This window comes from Camponotus floridanus, unplaced genomic scaffold (genome assembly GCF_003227725.1).
Source record: "Camponotus floridanus strain SB8 unplaced genomic scaffold, Cflo_v7.5 scaffold55, whole genome shotgun sequence".
Lineage (NCBI taxonomy): Eukaryota > Metazoa > Arthropoda > Insecta > Hymenoptera > Formicidae > Camponotus > Camponotus floridanus.
In genome coordinates, this window is record NW_020229714.1 from 147,502 (window position 1) to 170,172 (window position 22,671).

Here is a 22,671-nt window from a genome sequence, read left to right on the forward strand (position 1 = left end):
TTTTCAGGAAAATCGAGCGTAATTTTAACTTGAAATTTATTTTTTTCCTAATATATAATTGATGTTACAAAGTAACATTTATCTCCTTCATATCGCTACAGTGTACAAAAATAGGAATTTAATTCTCGATTAACATTCTTTAAATTTAGATTGATTAATATTCTCAAAAATTGAAATATTATGAGCAAATAAAAACGAAATGTGATAAAATGGAAATGTAAACGTTGAACGACACGAGAAGCGCTCCTCTAATTAAAACGCGGATAAGGGCGATATAATCAGCAATTTCAAATCAGGGACCGCGTCGGAAACTCGGGAACGTCGCTGGCTATAAACCCGTGTATATTATATGTACTGGAAAAGCATATGTGACACGATACAAAAACAGACTATATTCCACACGGAAGAAAGCTACGATTACATCATGCTACGCTCATAAAAGAGATAGTAACATCCAAGAGACATGCGGTTATCAACGTCCACGTGGACGAGAATGCCCGATATATGTATATACGTATATCCACACATTTTTCCCTCATGCAAAGCATGCACACAGCGTGCGGGAGGCAGGAGGCAATGGGATAACGGGGGTCAAGGGGGGTACAGGATATCGAGGAACAGATTGAACGAGAAATCATCTTTTCTTTTCTTTTCTTTTTTTTTTTTTTAATTTCTTTCCGCTTCTCCTGCGCGTTCGGATTCAATCAGGATAACGGGATTGGTCGGGTGAATGGATGGATGGTCGTATGGAGTTGCTTTGGTCGACGATCGGTGGCGGTCGGAGGACCTTGCTGAAGCTTACCCTCTTCCCTGGCTTTCCCCGAGCACCCTTCTCGCCGGGCAGACCGGGCGGTCCCGTCGGGCCCAATTCTCCTTTCTCGCCCTGGGGCCCTGCGTGCCGTGCATAAGATGAGACATGATGCATACCAACAACTTGGTTCGTTCGCTCGCACGCACGCACGCGAACGAGCCGCGCGAAATTTCCGGGGTCGACTGTCATTCCGCGAGTTAAGTGCCGTTTGACGGATCGCGTGATCGATCTTTACGGAAGCGTATTTACGGACGCGTCGACACCGAGAGAACGTAACGCTGCGGCCATTTTTTTGACGGTATTACGCGAGGGAAACTTTACGAAGAATAATTATACGTGGTTGGCTAAAGCGATAAAATGTAAATGCGACATCGAAAGTAAGTAAACGTAATTATTACAAACTTTTGGAATATGTTCAGTGTAATAAGTCAATCAGGACTGAACAGCTAAAGATTAAAATTATAATTTGTCGAGCATCATATGGATTTTCTCTTGTAGCGTGTCATCAATCATCGCGATATCGCTACTAATTAAATTATAATTTATCGCGTTTTTGATTCCAATCAACGGATGGAATTGACAGCTAAAATGATATCAGAACGAGATACTGTATTATCGGAATAAAGGCAAACAATCTTCTATACCTGCATAATATTTCCTTTAGTTAATGATAAATGACATTTGTCACGACTAATTTTTATAATTTAATATTGTGTTATAATCTTTTAGAATTTGTTATAATCTCATGATACAAGCTTCTATCTGATAACAAGTTTAAAAATTTTGATTTATACATCTTCACAATGATAAATATATTTCAATTTAGAAAGAGACAATATACCATGTTAGTGAAAAAATATTACTATATTTCATCTATATTTCAAACCTTTTTATACGCGTCTTTTTATACACACGTTATTTATGTTATAAAATGACAAATTTTGCAAGTGTAGGAAATTTCACGCGCGTACATACACAAGTCGGGATTTGAGTGTCGCATAAATGAATAGAGTAAATATTCTAGACAAAACACGCTGATTCTAGAATACGACACTGTACAATATCGACAGTAGCGTTTCCGGGTGTCTACATTGCGTCGCAATCCGTGCTGTGAAATTGCGAGACGGATTCGTGTATATGTGGGTAAATTAATTCTGTCAGGTGCGCATGTATAATGCTCGGAAACGGTGTTACCGTCCTTAGTTTCCTTGCTTGTCGTCGTACAATGGTATAAAGACGGATTAGTGTTCACGTAATTTCGTTCTGTCGAACGCGTCGCGCGGACTCGCAACATTCTCGTTACGCTTGTCTCCATGCATGAGATATCGGAACTATTTTATCGATACTGGATTATATTTCTCGCATGGGGAAAACGAATCGACGTAAAGCCCCTCATCTAGAATTCAAACAGTCTGTATCTAAAATCGGAAAGAGAAGAATTTTAAACCCTCGCGATCTTTTTACTAAATTCCTCTTTTGGAATCTTCATCTTTAATTCATCCTCAATTAAATTAAAAATTTAGTTTGGTTTCTTTTAAAAATAGTATCTAATTATTTTCCGCGTTCAACGCCTCACCTGACACTTGCCCACAAATCTATCTTTGAAAAAAAACTTTAGAGAAATGTATAGTATATGCTATAAATTTTTTCAATCTATACTTTAACTCTCTCTAATCTCTTTAAACTATTAAAAAATGTCGCAAGGAGAGTATGTTCAAACATTTCTCCATGTTCTATAATGTTGACGAGTCCCATTCGATTATAAGTTTCTCTCGGATCAATGATGTCACGAAGCAATAACTAATATTCGCGACGCTTTTGCCAATATCCGACGTCATGGTCAACACAGCGCGCGGTAAACGGCCGTTTACGAGCGAGGGAGGAGATCGGATTTCTGAATACGTCCACGATCGTAAATCATTTTCTCGCCGCCGCGAGCGCGGGACGGCGGGGGCGTGCGAACGTTGACGAACGACCGGGTCGTGAGATATTGGAGGGTCGGAATTTTTTAAGTCCTAGAGTCCCGCGCGCGTTTTTCGCGACGAGATATCCTTCAGCTTCCGTTCGCGAATACCTCAGGGCTGCGCATTTATTACCTCTTGAGCTATTCACGAGAGATGGTGCACACGTGTCTCTTGTCTTGTAACTTTAAGCAAGAGAGAGCGAGGGATTGAATCTTTTATACACACAGAATGTCTAAGAATTGTCATGAGAGAGAAACTCCCGCTGCAGGTTACAGATTCTCGACTACGAGACTTTTTTGTGGCGAATGTTTCATGGAAACACCGATTGTAGTCTTTTAATATTATAAAAGACGTTATGAATTTATGAAATTTACAGTTAATTTGATCTAATTAAAAAATACTTTCAAATTCGTAAAAAATTCAATTTGTAAATTCGTCTTCATTTCCGAGATATATATAAGTTTGATACTAAACTAAATTATAATTATCACTTTGCATATATAATAATTGAACAAGAGTCATGTTGACAATTCTTTCCGCAGAGAGAAATTTATCTTTCCGATATTCTCTTGTATCTATCCACTTTCGACGCGACTCTATCGTACTTCGCGAGATGTAGACGTTGCGTAGTTTTTTGGACAATGCCTCTCGAGGACGCTCAACTCCAAAAGGGTTAATGTCCTCGCGTTCGGGACGAGTAGCGTAGAGAGACGGAGAGAAAAAAAGCAAGATGTTCGCGAATGGTAAAGAAAGATTTGCTCACGGCCGCATATATTACTACGGCGAGGCGCGCTACACGTGTAGATACGCCCACCATAGGTACAACCGATCGCCTCTCGATCCTCGTCGAGGAATTGCACGATCATTCAAGCCAAGATTTCCTCGTCAAACATTTCCGCATTTTCTTCGCCCGAGGCCACGCGTCCGCTCGAGAAGAGATAATCGATTCACAAATGAATGACATTTGCGCTCCGACCCGAATGAGCCGCGTATATAATTGTTTGATTCTCTCGCCCGATCACAATATTAATGATTTCTCGATGGGATTTTAAATCGCGCCTTCAATAGCGAAAAACATCTATTCATGAGAGAATCGTAAAAAATATTCACAATGAATTTGACTGTGTTGCGCATCGAAATTATAACAGCAGCTTGGATAATGAGAAAATAAACCGTGTACAATTTTAATAAAATATGTATCACACGTTTTTTGAAATTACAAACGCAGAGAAAATAAAACATTCAAATAATAATGCAAAAATAATATAGGACCCTTACGATTTTCCAATTAAACACTAAAGGGCTATATGATACTTGGATAGAATAAATGTTTGACGAAACAAATAATTTATAGGGAAGATTCGCGTAAAAATTTTGCGCTGCTTTCGCATTCCGGACGGAGATACAATCAACGTGAGGTATTTAATCATTTATCTTGTATGCAGATTATCTCATTTGTATGCTTACCAGGCGGTCCTGGTGGACCAGGTGGGCCCTCGAATACTGGACTTGCGAACTGGTCACCCTTCAAGGTCGTCGTGTAGCCTCGATCGCCTTTATCACCCTTGTCACCCTATTGAACATAAACTTTCGATGATTCGTATACACTTATTTATATAATACATAATATTGTATAATTTGCATTTTTATATACGTTTTATAAGACGATAATTATTTTCTGAAAATAAAATGTCTCATATTTCTTTTTCTTCGTTATTTTCTCGACTAATGAGTTAATTTAAAAAACACTGTCCTAGATGCATCCCGTTTGATAGTATCCTTTATCGTAGCAGTATCAAGCGTCGCTAATTAATATGCAGGAACATGCTTTTGAATGTAATTAATTATAGTTGAATTAAATTAACAATGCGCCGGACGTAATTAATACTCTATTGTTCTATAATCGCTCTGTTGTACTTCATTAATAATTATCGGTTACCTAACCTTTTGAAAGGTGCAATATTAAGTGCACAATATCCGGTATAGCTCTGTGCCCTTTTCAATTTCTATGAATACTCACGCACATACATACATAAATACACACACACACATACACACACACACACACACACACACACACACACACACGTATATGTATACACATACATATAAATTTATTTGAATGGAGTGAAACATTTCTATCCGAAAAATACGGATAAGGGATAAAACAATGCATTCTCTTTTTTTGCTTTTGTGTCAACTGATTGAAAGATTCATCCCGCGCTATTAAACTAAATTGAAAACGCTGTTGAAATTTGAAGAAAATTCAAAATCCCGCGAGATTAGTCGGATTTGTTTCAAACCGCGTACTTGAAAGCGCGCGGCACGTAATGATTACATAATTTCACGATAACATGATTATCTTGCGTTGATGTATCCGTAATATTAAATCACTCCCTGTGGAATTTTGAACACGAGTATTGCACGTTTGATACGTCGAAACATGCAAGCCCGCGGTCATATGTGAAAATGTGTTTTATAATTCCAAGAGTAAATAAAGTTATGCTCAAATTCCGTATTATTCATGGATAAGTTATCAACAAAGTGGTAATAGGTTCAATTAATTCTTCAACGATATGATGTAACGTATTTTCGAAAATAAAATTTATTTATGTTTATCTTGCAAACATAGCATGTTTACAACATGATATGTTTGCATGGAAACATATCACTTTTAAAATATTATTTTTTCTTGAACATTTTTTTCTTGCCTTTTATATTTCTTTTTTGAAATTTTAATGGCCACAAATATTTTTAATTAATATTAACAAGAGACAACATTGTTTTTTTTATTTATAGCAATTTTATCACTTTTCCACTATTTATATTCTCATGTTGCAATTTCAATTCTGTCTCTCATCATTTCTATTTTTTTTATATATATATTTCGAAATTACACAAGAAGAATGCAAGAAAAAGATCTACAAATCTAATGTAATTGTTCAAAAATTAAATATTAGTATTTTTAAAAACATTAGAATATATTAAAAAACTATATATATATTATAAAAATAATATTAGAAGAATTTCCCAAGTAGATCTTTTATCAAGTCTCCATAAAAAAAAATGCAACTTTCATCCTTTACGTGATGGTGCACCTGCCAGACCACGAAGAGGAAGACCGAGAAAAGTTCTCGACTCTGAGAAAAGAGCGACATCCGACACCTCGAGAGACGAGGATGACCGGATGCGTAATCGGATTCAGCGGATGTGTAACCGGTCGCGCAAATTAATCTCTCGGACTCACCTTAGGACCTACAAGTCCTGGCGTGCCCGGCGGACCAACAGGCCCGATTGGCCCGGGCGGGCCCTTTTCTCCCGGCGCGCCGACGTCGCCCGGAATCCCTTGTCTGCCCTCGTGTCCGGGAAGACCCTCGGCTCCTGGCGGACCAGGTGGTCCCGGCGGTCCGGGTTCACCCGGCTCTCCCTGTTACGTCCCAAGAGCGTTACGTCGTTACGGCTTTTCTCTCCGGCGAGAGCCCTCGACACAAGAGTGTCTCTCGGTACTCGTCGGTTTGTGCCACGGACTGACGAGGGATCGACGAGGAGAGAGAGAGAGAGAGAAAGAGAAGAAAGGAGGCACAGAGAAGAACAAGAAGAAGAAGAGCCGTGGTGTACGGTCTCTTGGGTGAGCGTGTGAGGGCAGCGGAACAGCGAAAAGAAGTACATAAAAGAACGAGAGAAAACGAAAGATAGATAGACTCAGAGGTAGAGAAAGAGGCAAACAAAGTTAGAGTGCCAGAGAGAGATAGAGATAGAGAGGTATGTGGACTGGTGGACGCAGGAAAAAGGAAAAACTCGCGAGAAAACAGTGCATGGAAACGAAAGAGATCTCGGTGTACGCGTAGAGTACGGGGTTGCTTCGCGCGGATTTATGTTTCCTCGATCTAGCGAGTAACAATAACGACCCTGGAGAGAATAAATTTTTTTTTAACCGCGTCGTATTACCTCGACCCGGAGCTACTTCGACGCTGTAATAAGACGGATGAAGAGTTTTCGGTAGCGCGAGAGAATTTTTCATTAGCTCCCTCGTAAGGAGACGCCCTGAGATGGTCGAGGTAACGGGATCCCATAGAGGAATACTTTCGTGATAGCTTTTAGGATCGCTCCTATCGTCTATGGACACTTTTACGCGCTCGTTTTCGACGTAACGTAGATAACTCTTCGATGCGCGACCAGGAGCCATTAAAGAACGATGTTCATTGTCAGATCCAAGGTAGAATTACGACATAAAACAGGTTCAAATTTAATTTCGAAATATTTTATCTTTCTTCAGCAGTTCCTGGCATTTATTTTCCGACTAAAGTAATTTTTAACGACGTAACGAAAAAAATTGATTTTAAATTATTTTTCTAATTTCAATTATTTTATAAGTGTGTGTAAGGGTCTTTTTGAAAGCACGTTTAATTAATCTTTGTTTCATTACTATTGAAAATGATTTAACACGGAGAAGATTCCTCGTCAATGAAGACGAAAATTAACATATGATGTAAACATTTTGCAATTTTCCGCGAATTAAATATCTCAACAATAAAGTCACTAAATTTTCATATTTCTATCATATTATCGGGATTTTAATATCATTCTATGATATTAAAATCCCGCCAAAAATTATTAATTCCGCGCGAAAACTCTTTTCAATAATCGTACTTGAATCGAGCGATATGACGGAACGAGAAATATTGCTGTCAGTTATATAGAATACTATGCACGCTTCGGTCAAATATTAATTAGACCCTTCATCAAACGCATTCGGGGAGATGAATGCGCGCTCATCGAAGGTCCGCCATTGAAATAACATTTTCCGGTGGCGATGAGATAGCCTGCATGCATATATACACATGTGCGCGAGCAATTAATTTCTGTCACGACCGCGGGACATCGGCGCGGCGAGCAACCCCGTACGCATAAACGCGGAAGACACGTGTTTACGTGCGCTCGAAAGACGATAATATGATGCGTCGTACGCGATTCGTACATTCGAATACTCGTGCATTACACGCACGTGCTGCGTGAAATCGCGACGCATCCCGAGGCTGGGTGGCCAGGCTAAATAACGATGGATCGTCGTTCGGCGCGTACAGCGAGACTTATGCGTGCACACGCGCACGCATACATGTACACACACGCAGACAGATGGACAGAAATGTACGAGCGATGCACGGAGGTCTACGACACGCGGCATGCATGTGCCAGACACGTATACACGTATACACGTACATTCCGAGGGCGCAGGTGCCTCTCGGATGAAAACTCAGCCGGAATAGCCCGCCGAGACGCGTTTCCGGAGATGTACGCGATCGTCGCGGGCACATTTTGCGTGGGAAGCAGCGTATATTCCGTTATTAAAAGCGAAAAAAAAAAAGATAACTTTGGCCTATACAGCAACGGCCTATACTTTTTAATTTCTCTCCCGCATATGCCGAAACGGGGCTTGATTGCACCAAAAGTAATTAAATAAATATGAATATTCATACAAGAGAGAGCACAAATATGAGGACTTTATCATATTTCAAAATGAGTAAATTTTTCATTGTTTTATTTTATTGGAAATTTGAAGGAATTTTTACGTGAATTTATAGACGATACGTTAATATATTTTTTTAAAGAGAAAGATTTATTTAAATAATAAAATGTTTTTCCTCAATTTTTTAATAAATAAATTATTTCCGATCGATGTGGCTGATTAAATCGGTGTAGGATATGTCGTTTAATTTTATTTCTGCGAAATTTCCCGCAAAAGAAACGGACAGAAGAAAAGCATATAAAAATGACAAACTTCTCGCCCTTATCCTACGAATATTTGGATGTAATAGGATTCTCTAACAGGATAATTAAGTGCGGCCAGCGTCTCATTATCGACTCCTCGATCGTAACTCTAGCTGCAATGTGAATAGAGAAAGGAAATTTAGCTCATTATGGCCAACCCTCCGGTGTTCCGGGGCTATGCTATCGTAATTCATGACCGCTCATTACTTTCGTCACCCTTATGCATTATCGCTGCCACTGTGGTAGGTACTCGCGTATTTTCATGTAAACATATTGCATTAATATCCACCAAAGCCACACTCAATGCGTATACTCTCTCTCGTGTAAAATACATATTATATTAAAACAATAGAGATTAATATTTTTTTTAGCTGTACATTTTTTAAAATAAATCTTTGCTCTCTCAAAAATACCGATCTTTATTTCTACAATCAACGCTCATATTATCTCTTGTAATAAAACGCAATATTTTTTTCGATTCCCGTCCCCGACATAATCTGACGCGAGAATAACTATCGCGCGAATTATCTCGCGATTATACATCAAATGCTCGGATGTTTTTGTTTGACCGGCGCCCATCGGAGAGTCTCAGCAGTTACTCATTCATTCCCGACAGCTACATCAATACACCGTTATCGTGCGATCATGCGATTGCGATACGATCACAGGCGAGTCTACAACATCTACAACGCACATAAATCGCCCCGCGCACACACATCCACGTGCAGGGGGCATTTATTTTACACACATCGCACTAAATGCCACAATGACAGGATAGACTGCAGATGCTTCAAAGTATGCGGTACCATGCAACGCACGCACGTACGCACACGCGCCGGTGCGTAGAGACGCGTGCGTTCTCGCATGCGGGACGGGGTCGTGCATTTTTTATTCGCGCCTTACGTATGCATCCCAGCGGTCGATGGCGAGCGTTGCGAATCTCTTTCTTTTTTTTTTTTCATTATTTCTCCCGCCGGGATTTTTTCGCAGCTACGCGACCACGTAATCCGCGCTTCCCGCGCAAAATTTCCTCTTGTAGCGACGTTCGCGGATTTCGTATTCCTCGGTGACGTACGTTTTTAAATATTGACGCTTCGCGTGTGCGTCGAATGCAAAATTCAAATGCCCCGAAGATTTATTTGAAAACGTATCTTAAAAGTTTTAAACATTCTACCGCAATACAAGCATTAAGATTTGAGCCTAAATTTTGTCATTGTCGCTATATATTTTTCTTTTTATTCTATCATCTTAAAAATGAATCATTGTACCATTGTATCGCGAAAATTTATTACAAATATCTGGACAAAATTTTAAATACGCAGTAATAATTGAAATATGAGATGAATATAAAATTAGAAATTGTGAATTGAAAAAATATCTTTTTATAATAAAATTAAATTTTATCACTTTCTATAGCAAAGTTTAATTTTATTCGCCTCTTTTATATCTCGCAAGATCCAACTTGCAAATTTCTCCAGATATCTGAATCTGAAATTTCTATGTCGCGAAATTGTAATTCTAAAAATTTTCAGCATTCAACATTTAATAAAATCAAGCGACGAGACGATACTCTGTGAATGAAATCCAAACGGGACTCGAAAGTCGTCGTACTTATGTTAGCCAAAGCGCGGAGCGGATGTATGAGACGCGAGAGGGAACCGGTTCCATCTTACTCCGAAAACAATATAGGATATCATGCTACTGGCACTCCAACTACCGTTGCATCTCCGATCTTTCGAGAAATATGAATTTCGACACCGACAAGCAGTAGTAGCAACCTAGAGAGGCCGTGTTTGCTTTTCGCGAGAGGATTTGCATTCGCCCGAGAAGTGGATACTGCGAGACCGGCAACACGCGATTCTTCTCTCTCCCGCGGCTTTTCGGTCTTCTTTTACATTTTCTGCATCACGATCGATTGCCTGAGATGGTATACGGGCTGCACGATAACTTGTACACGACCCCAATAAAGAGAGGGAGACAGAGAGAAAAAAAAGAGAGAGAAAAAGTGAGAGGAAGATGGCAAAAGAACGGAGGTATCGAACCGTAAAGTAAAAGAGTGTGTTGCAAGAGTCTGGAGAATATCGCGGATGTCGATATCGCGCGAGCACGGGGGATTCGACACGATCTTTGTGTGTTTTTCGAGTTTTTCACGTTACTGCAGCTTGGAGCAGTTTCCTTCCGCCGTGCTCGCGCCTCGTTCGTTCTTTCCAACGGACGAAGGGTGCTCGGTTCGGGGCTCGTGTCGACAGGCTTTCGTACGAAATACGTACAGCGATAAAATTCCGTGGTTACAACACGGACGACGTGCTCTCGGCCCGATTACCCGACCGATAAATAAATGTTCCCGACCGCCTGCGCGCTTGTCGCGGTGGCGGCCAAGAACTAAGTTCGCAATCTCGGAGAAAGGGGGAATTAAATCACCCCGGGGATTCTCCCGAGGTGTAGAAACTTTTGCGACTTCTTTGCGTGCGAACGCGAGAACTCGTTTCAATGGTGCATTTTCTACTTTTACAGGATGATTTAAAGTGCGTAAGAGAGCCCCTCTTCAAAAATATCGATAAATAAGAGATACAGTTACAAAAGAATTCAGATGCATTTTTGCATTGTGTTTTTCTAACAATTTAAACATCGATATAATTCAAGAAATTCAAGAATTTTGTGAAAAAATAATGAATATTTTCATTAAACTCAACCCGTATAATTACAAATTATTAAATAATAATATTGTATATTGATATATACCTTTGAGAGAGATTACATTTATGCTCTAAAAGTTTATCGCTGAACTAAAAGCAAAATTCAAACCGAGCACCATTCCTCGAGGAACCGACGATAAAGGGCAAAGGAATAGGAAGCTCCAGAAGAGCAGGCGCACTTACTTTCAGTGGTATGATGTTCTGCGCTGAGATATTAACCCCTTTCTCCTGAAGATCCTAAAAGTAGGTCAACACTACGGGTAAAAAACCAAATCGCTACAAGACAAAAACATGGGAGGGGAGTGTGAGGGGAGAGACGTGTGGTCTTGTTTCGGGCAGGAAGCGTGTCAAGGGTCTGTGAGAACTTTTTCTTTTTTTTTTTAAGGGGCAGAATAGAAGGGAAGGGACGAGTTCTCGTATTCTGCGTATCTCTTCCGAATCCAAGGCATGCCCAGAGATATACCTAAATACTGTAACTTAAAGTAAACACCATTACCAACCAAAAACCAAAGTGAGAAAGCGCGCCGCCGATGGCATCGATCATTCGGAGCGATTCTTTTATTATTCCATCATGTATCAAACGTTTATCGATTTATCAATCTCGATTATACATGCGCTTATTCTTACTTACCCTATATACGTCTCGATACGATTCGAGACCGTATTAAATCAGAATCGAGAAATCAATCGATCGCTAGTAAAGAAAGCGAGCCCGATTCGACGATCGAGCATCGGCGGCGCGCTTTATTTTGTATAAACCAACGAGAGAACGCTACACCGAAAGCACCGTACGAGGCAACGACTAGCTAGAGAACGATTGGGACGAGATCCGACCTGTCGCGCATCCGGGATGTATGCGACGACGCGCGGATTCCTTCACGCGGAGCACAAAACTGACAGATAGAGACGGTAACAAGGGGAGAGAGAGGGTGGACAGCGAGGGAGGGGTGAAAAGAAGAAGAGAAGAAGCAACGACGACAATACTGTGACGATGATGATAAGATGAGACGGGGAGAGAAATAGCGGGGGCGTTCGAGGGAGGAAGGAGAGTGGAAAACGTCCGTCCGGATCGCGACACCGAGAAGCGTGTCGCGTCTTCCGAGGAGGAGGAGGCCGGTTTACCTTGAGGGCGACGATTTCCGCGTAGCCGAGCGTCCCGCCGCGGAGCGTCGTCACCGACCTCTTTAACCCCAATCCCTGTGCATTGACCCGTAGGTGAAAAAGGCAAAGTTTATTTATTTATTCTCTCGTATACCACGATGTCATTGGCTGCGTTGTTGGCCGGCGGTCGATGCGTCGACGGACAAACGCGGAACAGATTGCGTGAAATTCGTTTTCCGACAGGCGGAATCTGTGCGCGCGTAGCAGATGGACGCGTCTTTTTTTTTCGCCGAGTCGGCCAAGGCAATCTCGCCATTTCGTGTTTGATGGATGCGTTTCAACGATCGCTCGTTCGTTTCACGCTGCCCGAACAGCGGACGAGTGTCGAAAAGTCGCGTGTGCAACAGCTGATTATATAATTTTAAAAACAGTGTGAATAATTACCGTTTTAATATCAGTAATTTCGAAAACTTATATTTATTGTTTTTAATTGTATATTTAATTGCTTTGATGAATTCAAAATTAATTTTTTCTCAGAAAAATGTGAATAATAATTTGCTTATGGTATTAGAGAAAATTTATCGTCATCATAAGTGTATCGACGGATAGATAATTAGATGAATTTCGTTCGTCGATCGTCGTAAATTTTATCGCACACAGATTCCGCGCATAACGTGCTCGTCGGAGCGCGGCAAACGCACCGATCGATATACCGCGTGCGCTTGTTGCGCCGGATCGAGAACCTCACCGGTGGTTTCGCTCTGGACAGCGTATGCATATGCATGTGCACGGGCGGACGCGTCGTACACGCGTCGGCGCCTCTCAATGGAATTCGCCGACGTCGCTCGACTTCCAGGACGAAGCTGACTTGGCCAGGTTCTCGAGCCTACGACGAGGTGACAGGAGCAAGTGCTCCCTCGTCGTCCCGATTGTGGGAAAGAAATCGCGCGCGATCGCAAGTGCGCTCGAGCGGAACGAGGCTTCGTCCTCTCTCGATCTCGAAAAAAAAAAAGAAACCACGTTAAATAAAATTAGAGATGTGCGAAATGATGAACTATCCTTCGGATAGTTTGACAGTCTTATACAAGTTTTGCTGTCGCGCACGCGAAACCAAGATTTGATTATCATGAATAAATGGAGGCGAATCAGAAGCCATCTGGAAGCTTCGGTTATATGATTTCCCCGAAGACTTGTATAAAGAGTCCTCGTTTAGTTCCCCGATCGCTCTGAGGGGAACGATCCGTGCCGCGACATTAATTTCTTCGCTCTCGATATTTGAAATTCTTCGGGCTGAAATCACGAAATCCGTGTAATTTATTCGATTAATCGTCGGTCCTTTGACGACGCGATCGAGAAGGCGTTAATAACGTTTTCGTTCGAGTGCACTTTTATCACGTAAAATGGGATTTGCAGCTTTACGCGCGATGAAAATATCGCTCCGCACTCCTTCTCCCGCCGTCCTTCAGAATTTATCCCATATTCTTCTCGCCTCTGCGCGTCGACCGCGCCGTATACACGCTCGTAGTACACACGGAGCTTTACAAGATTGCTCTCTGAGGGACGGCAACGGTGCAGGAGGTGCAGGGCGAGATATAAGAGAGAGAAAGAGAGAGAGCGCGGCACGCATTTTCGCGTTACGAGTGCGCTGACGGATATATTGCTTTATTCCTCTCAGATAGCGTAGCTTAGATACCTTTACTGCGGACAAGACGTCGAATCCGGGGCTGCCCAGCTCACCCTTCTGCCCTTTGTCACCGGGTCGACCCTGCGAACAAAAGAGACACTGTGTATTACATGGAGTAATAACGCGATAAACGGAATGAGCATGCTTTCAGCAGAAACATCCTTTCCGTTATATCCGGAACTATATCGCCGTCAAACATTTCTCGACTTTAACGTCGAAATTAATTTGAAAAAAAATATCGAGAGATTTTACTCTTGAAATTTTTTAAAAATTAGTCCTTCTCGCAATTATTTTGAGAAAATTTTACCATCTCATTTCCCTCAATTAAATGCCGTAACGGTATGCTGAGATTTTCTTTTGATGATTTATCTTTGTGTATGGAATTACAGACACTTTCAGTTTTAATCAAGAATTTTGCTGCAATCGTTCCGTCCTCAGAGATAGCGTAGAATCGTCCGTAACGGAAGATTCTGCAGATTTTGCTATTAAAGCAAATGAGATTTTCCGAATAATTTCGTTTATTAAAATGTTCTTTTATATTAATCTACGGAAATTTGACGCGCATGTGAGTTTTCACACTTTCATCGATTATTCATTTTAATTATAATATACGCAATTAATCCTTAATTTTTGCTCTTTAATTTCGCGTAAGATTATTATGACTACTTAAGAGTATCATTATCAAAGTAAATTCGACACATAAAAAAAAATTGCAACATGATTTGCACGAATATATCAAAAAGCAATCTTTCGTTATTTTGTATACTCGAAACAAATAAAATTGTTAGATACATTAAAAGCAATATAATTACAAAAACATTGAGTTTAAATTCGTGTCGCGCATTTCTCTTACAATTAGAATACGAAATATTGTACTGGAGGACTCACAATCATATTTAATTCAAACTTAATCAGATTTAATCCACAGTTATTGTATGAAGTATGCGAGAGAGAAGTCCCAGCTGTAAAAAGCCGATTCATTTCTATTCTACTATAAAGCCGGTTTATTTAGATTTACTTTTCCTCGCTGTATCAATGCACAACAACTATATTTTTACCATGCATATGGAGTCTCCTCACAATGCATCTTGATGAAGAGACTCGCGTTAAAACTCCATTTCGCAAAATTGTAGCGCTTTCGATTACGCGATTCAGCGTTAAATATTTCGTTAGGGCTCAGGGCAGGAGATAACGCGCGCGTATAGTAAATGTAAATTTCAAAGAAGGTAAACCGTGTGTTTGCGCGAAATCTCACCGCCGGAACACAGAGCAAACTTCGCGATTCCGAGGCAAATTGCGGCGCTACTTGCTGTAACCTGCGCCGCGACTATTTGCACGGAATCCGATATAAACGCCGAGATTCGTTATTCGAATCTCGGGAAATACCCCGTCCTGTGTGCGATCCTGTATTGGTCGCCGGCGACTGTGTACACACTCGTTTGCCACACTCGTTAAAGAAAACGCCGACCGGGCAAAGAGAGGAGCCCGAGAGAGAAAGAGAGAGAGAAGGAGAGAGGGAGGAAGGAGTCGATCGCGCGCGTTTGGCTCTCTTTTCTTTTCCCGGCCATCGACAGAATAAATATCCGGCGATATTTGCAATGCACTTATTGCTCCTTCCTCCTTTCTCTCTTTCTCTCTCTTTCTCTTCCTTTTTTCCTCCTCTTTTTTCCATCGGCGCGTTCTCGTTCCCTTCCTCTCTTGGGTACGGTCTCTCGCTATCTGTTTACTTTGTCGTTTGTACCTTACCGCCACCGAGACCAGCCACGTCAACGTACCCCTACCACACAATACATCCTCATGTATATTCTCTCCCTGGTCTGTCGGTACCTGAATATACACAGGGTGTCCCTGAACTACTATCGCACCTTTCATTTGTGAATTCTCTCAATCGATTTCGAGGTCGATTGTTTTTTGAAGGAAATTTTATTAGATTTTTATCTCTTTCTCTCGCCCTCTCTCTCGCACAACTTTTTTCTTAGTACAAAGTACTTATAATTATATTATATTATGGTCCATTTGCGAGACTAAGTAAGAAATGATACTTTATTATCTAGTTGCTCGCATCTGAAAAGCCCTTATTATCGTGTCGTCGACTCTTTTAATTAATTACATAGTGCTTGTAGTTAAGGGAAATGGCAGAAATTCCGCGACATCCTGTGCATTAACCGTACGAACATGTGTGTATATGTGTGTTGTGTAGAGACTACTACACGATAAGGTAAACTAGGCGGCCACAAAGGGCCACCAACGCAAGGGCTTGTCATGTGAAAAGATTTTGCATGTCACGAGAATCTTACATAATCAAGAAGCACGCATATGCGACATTTCCATCGCGCAATCTTGTATATATGTCAGGATAGAGATCGTAAGCTGTACAAAATTTGAATCCCAATAATTGAATCCAATGTGTATTTTCACGAAAATAATTTTCCTATATATTTGCGAATACATAGATTCGCCATTCGGCTTGCATGTTCAATGACTAGACTAGTAATAAGAATGATAAAGGAATGCGGAAGAGTCAATTCGCGCTCGCGTCGGTTCCAATATTCGCATCCTGCTCATCCACGCATTCAAGGAAATGACATTCCGTCATTACCTATGTATGACACTATTACACATTTATGGATGATAAGCGAAACGAGATGACAATGACGATGATGGCGGCGAAGAGGAGGCCGGTATACATGTGACTTTGTACATCTCCTACACGATTTACGACTCACGGCAGCCCGTTTAGCGCGAGAGGAAGGTAGTACGTAATAGCAGGCCAGTTGATGAATAGTTTCGAACGATAAATCGGACTGGAGTTAAAAGATCGTATCCCGTAGAAAATATAGCGATCGAGCGCAGACGAGACTAACCGCTTTCCGGCGAACGGTAGAATTAATAGAGTAAGTGGGCGCAAGTGAGCGAGCAAATCTTCAATTTAAAATCCGATTCATCTTCCGATTCTATTCGACCAACGTTACTATAAACCACGATCAAGAGTATGTACGCAGTTGTCTCTTAATAAATCATGACATGTCTACAATTATTGACTGTTCACAAGTTAAAAAGATACAGATAATTAAATTTGTACATTAAATTTTTTGATAAATTTTAACTTTGTGAAAATTAGCTTATCGCAAAAAATTGAATAATTCTTGATTAGTCATAATTTATTAATTCTATAATGATTGCAATAATAATGTAATATTAATAATGATGTAATTTTTATAAATATAATATATTTTACAACGCAACTCTCTCTTTTCGCTACATAAATATATATATTCATAGATTTAAGATTAATTCTATATAGTTATTTTTTCCAATAAAAAATCCAATACTTTCTTAAATTAAAAAACTTTTCTAAAGTCACAAAAGTGTCGACATTTGTCTGCAAGACCGCAAGTCAATATATATTGCAAATTTAATGCGTTCCACATTTCCGACCAATGTATACTGTAAATATCAAAACAATAAAAGAAAAATATTGTGTTTGATCAGTTTTCATTTATTATCGACAGAATAATAATAATAATAACAATAATAACTCTCAATTAGTTGTTTTTTCGAAGGCATCCGATATAAATGAGCGAAAACATCTGCATCGAATGTTTTATGTGATTTTAAATTTCCATATATTTTCATTCGCACTTGAGCTGCGCACATCAAAAATCGTTTGATAGCAGCGAACCCTCGGGTATCGTCCAAGTGTATCGCTCGTATGATTGATCATCCTGCATTTTTATGGCTAATTCGTTGAACATATGTCAGAAACAGCAAGCGAACAAAGGGGACGAGAGAAAAAGTGGTAGAGCAGAACGAGTCAATTAACAAACACGTAAACGTGTTTCGATTTTCATATTGAACGTGTGTAATCATAAATCGAGCATTGATCGTATATCTTGATATACCGACTAAATATCTTACTCTGATTTCGACTGAAATATAATGCGAAGTAGACCGGAAAGAGAGTTTCTCTTTTCGGAACAGCTGTATCTGACGGAAACTCGATATCAAAATTCTCGCTCTCTTGTTTTATTATCTTTACATCTGTCATTTCGAACGTTTGATTTCGTTGCGTTCATCATTTTTTCGAGATTAAACTTATGTCATGCGCATGATTGTATTTTAGAAATATACCCGTTTAATTAATCTGGAGCTGCATAAAGGTACGTTTTAAATAAATTCCCGACGTCATATCTGAAAATATGGTAGACGAATATTTCCGAAATGTCTTACGCGACCTCTTTTCATATTTACGTAATTAGGGCAAAATATTTAGATAACACGTTTAATTCTGTAACCGTGCCGAATAAAACATGATCAGCCGCGGTATCGACACAGTTCCAGTGAAATGAAAAATTTAAAAGATATGCATATCTCACATTTATCGCGAGCTGACTGTTTTACAATTTTTAACTCTTGTTTCTACCCGTGTAAATTTCATTTCATTAAATACGTATAAAAACGTATAAAATTTCATAAATCAATACGAGTCTCGACATTACTGCTACAATACTCTTAGTGTAGCCACAGTAATGTCGAGTCTCGTGTTGATTCATGAAATTTTATATGTTTTTATACGTATTAAATAAAAGGACATTGTTATTATTGTACAAGGATAAATTTTGTGGGATAGAACAGATTTTTCACCGTACGAGGTATATTATGATTAAATCCTGGAGCGTGTTTATAATTCTTATTTTATTAAATTACATTGAAAATATCGCGTGTGGTGAAAACAATATCCCGTTTCGCGCTTTGACACAATTAATTTCGCACGCTTGTAACATACATTTCGCGACGAAATTAAAATGTAATTTATACGAGAACTTACCGGGTCACCTTTGGGTCCGTCCAAGCCGATGGGTCCCTGAAAGAACACCGCCGGTCAGTGCCAGTCGTCGCTTTCACGCGTCCGTAAACGACGAACGAAGAAAAGTGAAAAATTGCGTGCGGGCTGAGCGCGCCCTTGAAAATTTCATTCCTTGTGTATGTAATATGTAATAAACATGGGCGAGCGCGACAAACCAGAATCATGATGAATCGTTATGCTTCCAGGCACGACTTAAAGTGCATGATTTTTGCCGATAAGTAGTAACATACATTTACGGCGACGCGACGCGAAAATGTCGCGACGAAACACACCATTAATAGAAACTTTATTCAGCACACGTAAATTTTTAACGTCGCACAGCTTCGATTCTGATAGGGCAACTCTTTCATATTTGATGCCAGGTCATATCCCCAATATGACGAGATTCGTTGTCATCGTTATGCGAATTTCTTTCAACATCATATTATTGATCACGTTTGACAATTAAATGCCAGTTATTTTATGCGTTGCATATCCAATTTAAATTTGAATGTGTGAAAATTTTATTACATGAATATAAATTTGGAAGTAAAATTTTTAATTGCATGAATTTAAATAAAAAGAGAGATGGCATTTTTCATTAATTAATCAGATTGTATGCGAATCGTAAATGCAAAATTATGAGGGATAAATTTCTTGCAAATACAAGTTGCGAAAACATTAATTTTTTTTTCTACGTAATATAATTACAATTGTATCGACAAACAAATCTCTTTCTTTTGTATTTCCTTGTAAAGAAATATTCCAGATATTAATGTTTGTAAATAGGTCGTTAATATATACGAGATTCTACTCGACAATTACAGTTGCATCGATATGATAACTTTGTAAGTCAGAAATGGGCGACTCTCAAGATTGCCATCAATTAAAACGACGATGCTTGCAACGAAGCGGAGAATGCAATTAATCTATCTCTTCGATATACAGTTGCACCCTCAGTCATCGAAGCGATGCGCGATGAATCGTATATAGAAATGAAAATATCAGAATCCGAGTTCACGGATCTTCGATCGCGCGTATGGATCATGCTGATATACGGTACAAAAAAAAATCTAAATGGATAGCTGTATCGAGAGCCCGAAGAGGATCCAGGTCAAGAGACAGCTCGCGGATAAAGAAGCAGGTCAAACGAGCAAGAATCGCACATCAGCGGCTGCATGATACGTATTAATAGCACTTAATGGCTGTTATATTCGATACGGTGTGATGAGAGTCGTGGTGTTCAAGAAGGTGACAGCGAGAAAGAGACAGAAAGAGAGGGAGCAGAAAAATAAAAGAAAGCACGAGGACAAGACAAACAGACAAACAGACAGATAGATATACACAGAGAAAGAAAGAGAGAGAGAGAGAGAGACAGAGAGAGAAAGAAGCGAAAAGGAGTGTGTGGAAAGAAAATAAAAAATAATATACCGGAAAACCGTTCTTGCCCGGCGTCCCGGCCACACCCTGTAAGAAGGGGTATAAAAAATTAAAAACTCGTTTACACGAGAGGTGGGGATGTGGGGGAGGAGAGGCATTACTCAGAGGGGGAGGGGGTATTCTCTCGCGCGCATGCAAAAGCGATTATTTCGCGGACCGGCCGATCGTGCCTGCGATATTATCGGTTCCGTCGCGTGTATAGTATGTATATATACCGGGGGGTCCCAGGGAATACGGACCCGCGCACGCACATACACACACGTGTACAATATCGCCCCGTCGCCAATAATTATTCCGGCCAATTAGATATTCCACGGGCGTATAAGCACGCGCGCGCACGCACACGAGCGCGCCGATTCCATCCCTACCTACCTATCCGTTCTATTCCGCCGGTGTTCCGCCGATCTGATCTTTGATTACGCGACGATGCGCTCGCTTGATCGCCAATCGCGAGGGAAATCCGGCGCGCGATCATGGAACACCCACGACGCCAGCACATCCAGCAAAGGATCCGCTCATCACGGATAGGATATAAATTTTTGACGATTAAATTCGACAACTAATGCTTCTCGGCCCTCGTTCATATTTATGTATATTGTACATGTTTTATTTTGCGAAATTTAATTACATATTGTATGAAGAGTTTCGTAGAAGAAATAAAAATATGAAATTATGTAGATCAAAAAGAATATTATAAAAATAAAATGTTTATATATATATGAAAATGTGTAACCTTGTTACTAATTAAACTTTTATTCTGTGGCGTTTATATATATAAAAGTTGGCGTATTTAAAGTGAAATTAATATTCTTTTTTTACTTGTGTAAAATGATACTTATTACTTCACATTTTAATTATCCGACATCGATATTTCTTTTTTTAGAGAGACAACTAATAAGAAAAACCAGCTAACTTATGACGAACAAGCTCGTTAATTTTAAATTTATATACGAGTTTTATCTTTGATCTAACGCGGTTACACTATATTTTCCGAAACTTCCGATTGAAGATATAGCCGTAGAGAGAAGCAACATCTAAGAAACTTTTGCTTTTTATAGGACGTGAAGAGAATAGAGTTCTTTCGAAGTAGAATGAAATTTACGACCGCGTTAATGTCTCGCGTATAATATTCGCGAATCACTCTTTAAATTTCGTACCTCGAACTTTCGCGCTTCTTTACTCGACGTGCGCCTTCGAAATGTTCTTAGTCGCGTGCGTGCACGAATCTCGCGAAAACGCACATGTTTACGTCAGTCACCACCACGTGTACTCGTTCATCGGTCTCGGAGTTCGGAGACAGCAGAAGGGTAAGAGAGAATATAACGCGTACCGTTAACTATATATACCACTTCATGCGTGGAGCTGCTACGCTCCCTAATAAACACACTCGTCCCCACTCATACACACACTCGTACACACGCACACACAACTGCACGTGCCATGTATTACTCTCTACTGGGACAGTATATATAGAATAGTATATATGTATACGATGACATGCCGCGCTATGTACCCAAGTATCGGTACGGGGGATACTCACCGGTGCACCGGGTTCCCCAGGATCGCCCTTCTTTCCTCTCTTGCCCCTCTTTCCGGGTGGACCTGGCTCACCGGGTGGACCTGAAAAACACAAGCAACAAAACTATGAAGAGAGCATGTTATATATACCTAAAGTACCCTCAACTCTCTCAGCGAGAGGAAAATGAGCATAATTTTAGCGAGAAAAAATATACGAATAGCTATTTCACCTCCTTATTTTACAACGTGCACGTTATAAAAAAATTACTTGTTTAAACAACATTAGATAAATTGTTTGATCCAAGCGAGATGTTATAATCGCTCGTTATTATAATATCGGATAATATTAAAAAATATTTGACATATTTTAAATTGATAATTAAGTGTAATTTCTAATGTTCAATTTGATGTAAAAGTATACGTATCGTTTCTTTACATAAAATCATTTAGTTGAAACAGCCGTTTTCGGCGAAATAGGAATGTCTATTTGAAGTTTCCGGCACAAGTTGAAACAAGAAGAATCTTTTTATCCTACGTCCCATAGAGAATAAAAGACTATCGCCAAATGGACACCCTATAGAGTTCATGCGTTAACGCTAACGAAGCGTTACCACCATAGTGGAAATGAGTTTTCGGGACTGTGCCCACAAATAAACTTTGACAATGGTTATACGGAGTATTCCGATTCTATTCGACATTTATCTGCACGTTTAAAAACAGTTTCAAACCTGGAATCTTAGGGAAACTGTTACGACGCTTTTATGTAGTCATAAAAGGCTCGCAACTTTCTATTTCTCTCCCCTTCATTTCTAATCTGCATCTTATCTATCCGATCTCGTGTG

General features: G+C 40.0%; 1 protein-coding gene across 14 annotated transcripts in view; it reads right to left on the reverse strand.

Annotated features, from left to right (window-relative positions):
- The window catches only part of LOC105253805 (collagen alpha chain CG42342), a 129,753-nt gene that overhangs the window by 22,666 nt on the left and 84,416 nt on the right, over nucleotides 1-22,671 (reverse strand). For 7 of the 14 annotated variants that reach the window (XM_025412715.1, XM_011262090.3, XM_025412711.1 and 4 more), the window contains exons 2-9: nucleotides 21,852-21,931; nucleotides 20,303-20,338; nucleotides 18,854-18,889; nucleotides 14,035-14,106; nucleotides 12,363-12,449; nucleotides 6,023-6,202; nucleotides 4,243-4,348; nucleotides 803-891 (exon numbers count right to left, since the gene is read on the reverse strand). In XM_025412715.1, the coding sequence (XP_025268500.1) occupies nucleotides 803-891; nucleotides 4,243-4,348; nucleotides 6,023-6,202; nucleotides 12,363-12,449; nucleotides 14,035-14,106; nucleotides 18,854-18,889; nucleotides 20,303-20,338; nucleotides 21,852-21,931 (686 nt within the window). Of the gene's footprint in view, nucleotides 1-802; nucleotides 892-4,242; nucleotides 4,349-6,022; nucleotides 6,203-11,423; nucleotides 11,478-12,362; nucleotides 12,450-14,034; nucleotides 14,107-18,853; nucleotides 18,890-20,302; nucleotides 20,339-21,851; nucleotides 21,932-22,671 lie in introns of all 14 variants that reach the window. The other 7 variants (XM_025412713.1, XM_011262087.3, XM_011262088.3 and 4 more) reach the window with 6 other exon arrangements.